General features: G+C 39.2%; 1 protein-coding gene across 2 annotated transcripts in view; it reads right to left on the bottom strand.

Moving 5' to 3' along the window:
* The window catches only part of LOC117476203 (caspase-1-like), a 61,392-nt gene that overhangs the window by 7,308 nt on the left and 45,832 nt on the right, over positions 1 to 8,252 (bottom strand). Inside the window, exon 1 of one of the 2 annotated variants that reach the window (XM_034122576.1) lies at positions 3,445 to 3,489. The exons of the other annotated variant lie outside the window; for it this stretch is intronic. Coding sequence (XP_033978467.1) covers position 3,445 — 1 coding nt within the window. The 5' untranslated portion in view covers positions 3,446 to 3,489. Of the gene's footprint in view, positions 1 to 3,444; positions 3,490 to 8,252 lie in introns of those variants that run through there. 2 annotated transcript variants of the gene reach the window in all.

The following is an 8,252-nucleotide window of genomic DNA, read 5'->3' as shown; positions in this document are numbered from 1 at the left end:
GATAGAGCCAGAAATCTAGGTGTAGTCATGGACTCTGACCTGAGTTTCAACAGTCACATTAAAACAGTTACTAAATCAGCCCACTATCACCTAAAGAATATATCCAGGATTAAAAGACTAATGTCACAGCAGGATCTGGAGAAACTTGTCCATGCTTTTATCTTCAGTAGACTCGACTACTGTAATGGTGTCTTCCCAGGTCTCACTAAAAAATCTATTAGAAAGCTGCAGCTAATTCAGAACGCCGCTGCTCGAGTCCTCACTAACACTAAGAAAGTGGATCACATCACTCCTGTTCTGAAGTCCTTACACTGGCTTCCTGTGTGTCAAAGAATAGATTTCAAAATACTGTTGCTGGTTTATAAAGCTTTGAATGGTTTAGGCCCAAAATACATGTCTGACCTACTGCTAAATTATGAACCATCCAGAACTCTCAGGTCTTCAGGGACTGGTCAACTTTCTGTCCCCAGAGTCAGAACTAAACATGGAGAAGCAGCATTCAGTTATTATGCTCCGAATATCTGGAACAAACTCCCAGAAACCTGCAGGTCCGCTGCAACTCTTACTACTTTTAAATCCAGGCTGAAGACTTTTCTTTTTGCCGCTGCTTTTAATTGAACTATTCACATCTTAAACTGCACTGTAACTTTTATCCATGTATTTTTTCTTTTAATGTTTATTTTATTATCTTTTCTTTTTAATGACTGATTTTAAATGCCATTTTCTTAATGTCTTCCATTTTTGTAAAGCACTTTGAATTGCCTTGTGTTGAAAGGTGCTATATAAATAAACTTGCCTTGCCTTGCCTTGCCTTACCTTACTGAGTAACTGCACTTATATTTCAATGCTTATGGTTTAGAAAGGGACAATAGACAACCCTCAGTGGACAAAGCCAAAGGTCGGTCTGCCTGCCAGGAGAGCAGCCTACTGAAAGATATCTTATCTCTTGTAAAGCTTTTAGTGCCTACAGCCAAGGCTATATGATTGGGATAGTTACTTGGTGTTAGTATTACCGAATGCATGTGAAGGCAGCACTTTATGTAACATCTATAAAATATCAACTCATTGACACACGGCTGGGTCATAAGGCACTTTCACACCGGAGTGCTTTTCCCCCCGAACTAGGCCGATAGGGGGGGGGGATTCGGTTTCACACCAAAAAGATCTGGAACTTGTCCCTAGTTCGTGCCAACCTTTTCACCTCCAGATAGTCCCTGCTAGAGAGGTGCTACTTTCTTGGGGAGGAAAAGGTTCGTGGGTGTGTCGGCCACACTAACAATTTCTGATTGGCTGGGCGAATTGCAAACCACGCCCCGTAAAACTCTGAAAGGTTTTGTGAAGCCGCCATTTTATTTGCCTGCATTAGCATTAGCCCAGCGCACCAACGGAGAGAGACTAACTTATGGCAACACAAAATAAAACATGGGAGCGGTGGAGTGATGAGGAGGTGTCGGCGTTCTGGCGATTTACTCGGAAGACGCGACCCAGCAGCTTCATTTGACAGAAGCATTTTGATGGGGGATTAATCGCCGCAGCGAGCGTCACCTGTCACTCTGATCCACACACACACACACACACACACACACACACACACACACACACACACACACACACACACACACACACACACACACACACACACACACACACACACACACACACACACACACACACACACACACACACACACACGTTCTTACACAAACAGAAAGTCACAGATAAATGCGGCTTTATTCCCTCGGTGACTTATTCCGGTGAGAACGCGATCTACTAGGACAGTTCCAGGGACTAAAGAGTTCGGGGGAACAAGTAGCGGGTACAAGTACCGGCTAAGTACTTGGTGTGAAAGCGGCTGCAGTGAAACTTGGAATGTTACAAAGAAGACGCTGCATGCAGATGAAAATTGGTTCACACTGCCAACAAACAGGCTTTGAGAAACAAACTGATTAAAACTGAGCTTTTAAAATGTGTTCATGGGCTGCAAAGCCACCGGTTAGAGCTACAGGGATGTGGAGGGTAAGTATTACGTAGACATAGACCTCCTGGTTTCAGACCACAGGATTCTACCTTCACCAAACGCAGAGCTCTAGCAGTGGTTCTGGATCAACTGAGGCAGAATCTAGATGCCTGTAACGACGAGGCAGAGACACTGACCGTGAAAAAGCAAACTGATGACTTGATTGATAATATCATTTAGGTTAGGATGGGATCTTTTTGTGTACAGATATCCAGGCTCTAAACTCTATTAGAAAAAGAGTAATATTGGATAACATTAACTAAATGGATTTAAGTAGGCCTACGTAGTTTATCAATATGAATGAATCCCTTTAGCTGCTGTAGCATATGGGCCTACATGAAGCTTTCGTGTTAGAATGGCAGGAATAGCCATTCAAATTAAATATTGTAAATGTGTCACTAATTTATCTGCAAGCAGACATTTAGAGTTCAATGATCTACAAACGATTAGGTTCTGTAATCAGTCTGAATAAAACCACAGCATTAAGATACTGAGTAAGAAATGAGACAGAATAATAACTTGAAACACAGGTTGAATGTCGGACACATTAACAGGCATGCTGTGATTGGCTTGCTAAACCTGGAGCTTGGCTTTGGGCATGAGATCACTTATGATTCAAAGCTTCACGATTTGGTTGTTCATCTTTTTTTTCAAGTACATCTTAAAACAATGGTCCCATGCTCCTATGTACTTTGTTTTTGTTAATGTTACGTGCCAGGCGGGCTGTCATGTGTTTCATCCTCCTCTGTTTTTAGGATTCCTATTTTTAACAGTGTAAAGAACAGTGATATATAAATAAAGACTTATATTATGTTTGTGCATAATCCAAAAGAAAACAATCCCTTTCTCCTGGAGGTGGATAAATGATCGACTCACTGCAGAGAGGCAGACATGACTCACGTTACATATTTCACTTGATGGATGCAGTACTTCCTGTACTTCTATCTCTTTAACTTTAAGATATGTGCGTGTTCCTTTGTTCTGGTGTTTTTAGAGAACATACCACATGGGGTGTGTTCCAACTGCCATCCTTGGATCCATGATGCAAAAGATTTGGAATCCTGTTCAGCCAGTTATCCAACAACAGTTGTACATTATTCTCGATTCACTAGAAACTGTATGTGTTCACTTCAAGCCTTTTACCAATCTGATTGTGAGGAAAGAGTCGTGAGAGAACTACACTGAAACAGTTCAGTTTCTCATCATTCCTCCATACTTTGGAAAGAGCTTCCTAACGCCTCACACTGTATACAATTCAAATCAATGTTTTTGTTGGATGTTTTCACAGCAGAAATGTTTACATGCTGCCACAGTAGGAAACACACACGTGGGGTGGTCAAAAGGCACATGCCTATTTTCAACCACAGACATTTTGAACACATAAAGGATGCTTTTTTGTTTGTTTTTAAAACAGGAAAACAACTCACTGTCACTGGACCCAGGTTTTTAGGGCTGTAAAGCAGTCGCTTCCACTGCAAGAAAGAAAGAAAGACACCAACAGAAATAAAAAGTCAGAATTTAAATTGCACATAAGCTACAGGTTAAACGTATAGGAACCATTAACAAACGTATTGTGAATGGTTCTAGACTCAAAGCTTGGGTTATATTTTATTATAATCATTTAGCTTTTTTTGTATTACTCTTTTAATGTTTGCTGTGCATCTGTTTGTTTGGTTTTTCTAGCACCTGTACCTCAGTGCATTTTGAGCTTTCCAAGCCCACTTCTGCATGTTTGGAAATGTACGCTGTGTACATGGGTTTTATTGTATAACATGTTGATGAAAACATTGTTCAAAACATTCTCCTATGTATTTGTTTGGGAAGCTTTAAAAAGCTGTTCATTTTGACATGAAAAGCACAAGTGGGGTTTACCAAGTCTATATATGTCTGCATGCAAAAGCTTTTGTTTTCAAGCACATGCAGAAAGAAGGACATCAAAGGAGTAATCATCTCTCATTGAGTTACACTGTATAACAAAGATATACACTGAAAGGACTCTATAGGAAACAAGTGGGGCTCTACCTTCACCAAACGCAGAGCTCTAGCAGTGGTTCTGGATAAACTGAGGCAGAATCTAGATGCCTGTAACGACGAGGCAGAGACACTGACCGTGAAAAAGCAAACTGATGACTTGATTGATAATATCATTTAGGTTAGGATGGGATCTTTTTGTGTACAGATATCCAGGCTCTAAACTCTATTAGAAAAAGACTAATATTGGATAACATTAACTAAATGGATTTGAGTAGGCCTACGTAGTTTATCAATATGAATGAATCCCTTTAGCTGCTGTAGCATATGGGCCTACATGAAGCTTTCGTGTTAGAATGGCAGGAATAGCCATTCAGAGTTTTGTTTAAAGAGCATTTTCTGTATCATGCAGGCGGCTTTTTAGGGATTTGTTCATGTAGAGGTGCATACATGTGTCAGGGCCTCATACACCTACAGTATATAAAGACACCTTCATTTACATGGAGACCTGCTTGTTTTATTCAATTGATGTTGCGAACGTGTGGAAGATGAGGAAATAGAGAGACAATACAGATCATTATCAACAATGGCTTTGATTTCATTAAAAACTTGAATGCGACAAGGTAAACAGTTGAATGTTCCACATAATTCACTTATTTGAGCTGTATGTACACATTAACCCTCATCATCAAAGCCAAAATGAGGACATTCTGGACGATTATTAAAAATAGATTGCTGAAGTAGGCTACCTGGTTTGGTAAGTGATCAGCCCCTTGTCAAACTGAACTCTGAAGCATGAACCCAAACGCAAAACTCGACACAGAAGGGTGTTTTCAAAATAAGGTCCTTTACTGGGTTTGCCACAGTATACAAGGTTTCAAACAAAAGATCACTCGATAGAGAAAAAAAACGTCACTGAAGGTGTGGAAAAAACAAAAACACTCACTAGAGGAAAAGGCACTGGGCAAATCAATGATCCTGGCTTGGCTCCAGATGCTCGTAGTCTACGTGACATAAGAAGACGAACTGGCACAAGACAAAGGGAGACTAGGACAATATATACACGAGGTGAGGGGGCACAGGTGGACACAATCAGGACCGGGTAGACAATCACAGACAGGAGTGACACACGGGGGCGGGGCGCACAGAGAACTCAAAAGATAGGGAGAGTTACTTTTCCAAATTAACCAGGAAGACACGAAACAACACAAAGACAGAACAAAACAAACTTAAATAATCTTCCGAGACATGACAGTACCCCCTAGTGATGGCAGTTTGACACTGAAGCTTCGATACGTGCTTCAAACCCTGGACTTCCTATTCAATAGAAGCACTGCTTCGAAGCTTGGTTCAAATCACGTGACATATGACGTCCGAAGCAGCAACTGCTTCATTGCCTGAAAGAATCACTTGACTGGTTCGCCAACCCGGTATCACGGCAAGACGTGGAGAAATACCCGGAAGTGCCAAGCAAATGCTATACCAAGACTATTGGTCGGTTTTTATTGTCAAAATTAGATGTTTTCAATTTATTTTTTAATCGTCACACTCGATTTCGCCGATTTTCTTGTTGCCCCAGCTGGTCGACACCTCTTTGAGCAGAAACAAAGGCTACATTAATGTATTGAATCGATGTTAATCCATGTGTGTGGATGTGGAATTAACGGATGTGACGTTGTGCGATTGCGTTGCCAGGCAACAGCATCGGTTCATGTTCATTTACAAACTCTTCAACTAGAACCGTAGTTATATTTAAAAACATTTTAGAAGGCCTCACAAAATACTTTAATGTAAATTAACATGTAAATGTGAAGGAATGTGTGTATAACAAAATACAAACGTCATAAAAAATACTAGAAACAGACGTAAGCAAGGTCCTCAGCTCTGTGATTCGATGGTTTAGCCGCAATGCACGTTGGGAAATGGTGTTTATGCGATGTGAAATCCGAAAACATTTAAATAAAATAAAATAATACTTTATTCCGAGTGTGCTTGCTTTTCTCTTTGAAAGTCATCACATAACGGCATTGTAATACACGGCTCGGCTGCATTAAATATGACATATCTGCCGTAGTTCTGTATTTATAGAGCCCTGATGAGAAGACTTCTGGACAAACAGGAAGCACTGCCGCCAAAACTGAAAACGTGACGTGGATCATAAATATATCAGCAATTAAACAACATCTTACATTTATTTTTACACAATACGTCTCCTTGCAGTATCAATAATAATTCGGCTGACTTTTATATTTGATCCAATTGGTAGATAGGCTGTATTTACGCCATAACGGTGCACAGCTGATAGAAAGGCACATCTAGTGGTTAAAGCACGTTATTGAATTTTATTATTTTATTATTTTTCACAAAAATGAAACCATCAATAGCAGAAACAGAATTAACTGTCATTAGTAAACCACCCAAATAAAAAGATCATAAATGGTTTTGTTTTATATATATTTTAAGGATAATAATAGCAATGTAACACTGTCTATGACACTTACTGTATAACACTGATTTGAAAAACATACAGAAAAAACGAATTCACTGCCCTTAATAAAGTATTTAAATATACATTTCAGGTGTTCTGTTTTGTTTAGATCATTAACATCTGGAGCTCTTTTAATGTCCTTTTTGATTATTGTTACACCAGGTCTTGTCAAAACCTTTATTCCATATTCAATATCCATTACTAAACAAAACAGCAATTCTACTCCACTACAATTCAGAGGTTAACCTGGTATTTTTACTCCACTACATTTATTTTAGTTACTTTGCAGATTCTGATTAATGATGTGAAATATAAACAACCCTTAAATCAGGCTTTAGTTACACCTGAGTAAAATTCAGGGAAAGGTGATTGTCAAGTGCCAACAATCAGGAGAGATATTTGATAGTTGCTGCTTGAGAAGACTAAACATTTATCTGCAGATCCCTATAAAGTATATTCATTACTCGTTATTCTCTACTAATAGTTCATTAAAGACTGTATATAATGACTATTTTGTATATCCCTTTCAAGATTTCAAGATTTTCTAAGGATCATTGACATATCATATACACAACTAATTCAATAACGTGCTTTAACCACTAGGCGGTGCACACAAGGTACACACAGCCATAATAACTTTGTATTATTAGTGTAGGACACTTGTGTATGTATAACATCTGAAGATGTGTAGTTTTATTCATGTTTTCACATAATTGTACAGGATATTGCTATATTATTTCACATGTTTTACTTCTAATATCTGATTTGTAAAACATCACAGACAGAAAGGTATATCCGTCATTTAACAGTAAGCTATTGAAATTCTGAATCCATAGATGTGTCTCCCATCACCCAAATCCCCTGACTATTCTCTCAACTCAGTATTTACATTCTTATATTCAAAGAAAATCAGTAATATCTTTAAAAACGACAAGTCCTTTTATATCAGCTGTGCACCGTTATGGTGTAAATATAACCTATCTACCAATTGGATCAAATATAAAAGTCAGCCGAATTAGTATTGATACTGCAAGGAGACGTATTGTGTGAAGAGAAATGTAAGATGTTGTTTAATTGCTGATATATTTATGATCCACGTCACGTTTTCAGTGCTTCCTGTTTGTCAGACTTGTTATACAGTCTATGATCCACACACATGGATTAACATGGATTTAATACATTAATGTAGCCTTTGTTTCTGCTAAAAGAGGTGTCGACCAGCTGGGGCAACAAGAAAATCGGCGAAATCGAGTGTGACGATTAAAAAATAAATAAAAAACATCTAATTTTGACAATAAAAACCGACCAATAGGCGCGGTAGACCATTTGCTTGGCACTTCCGGGTATTTCTCCACTGGTTGGGCCATGTTAACAATACCGTGTAACTGTCACGTTTGAAGAGACGAAACCGTGACATATTCACGTCTCCCAGCATGGTAGATCGTCACATGTTCACGTCTTGCCGTGATACCGGGTTGGGTTCGCGGTCCAATCAGGTGATTCAATGCACTGCCTCGTCTCGATTCTGACAGGTGACAGGTTGAAACAGTTTCGAATTTGAGCGCTTCAACACTTTATAACCGCTCTAAACAATGCGCAATGTGTGGGTTGTTGTCGTAGTTTGCGTTGTTGCCGTTGAGTTGTTGTTGGTATTCCATTTGTATGAACAAAAAGACAATTATGAGTATTAAAAAAAAAGTCCAACAGTTGAAAGAATAGATAGCCCAGTGGATAGAGCCGGCGGCCCGCATGCAGCGACGTCCTCCGCGCAACTGG

The sequence above is a fragment of the Trematomus bernacchii genome, unplaced genomic scaffold, assembly GCF_902827165.1.
Source record: "Trematomus bernacchii unplaced genomic scaffold, fTreBer1.1, whole genome shotgun sequence".
Lineage (NCBI taxonomy): Eukaryota > Metazoa > Chordata > Actinopteri > Perciformes > Nototheniidae > Trematomus > Trematomus bernacchii.
The sequence above is the reverse complement of the archived record's forward strand: the minus strand, read 5'-3'. Positions and strand labels throughout refer to the sequence as shown.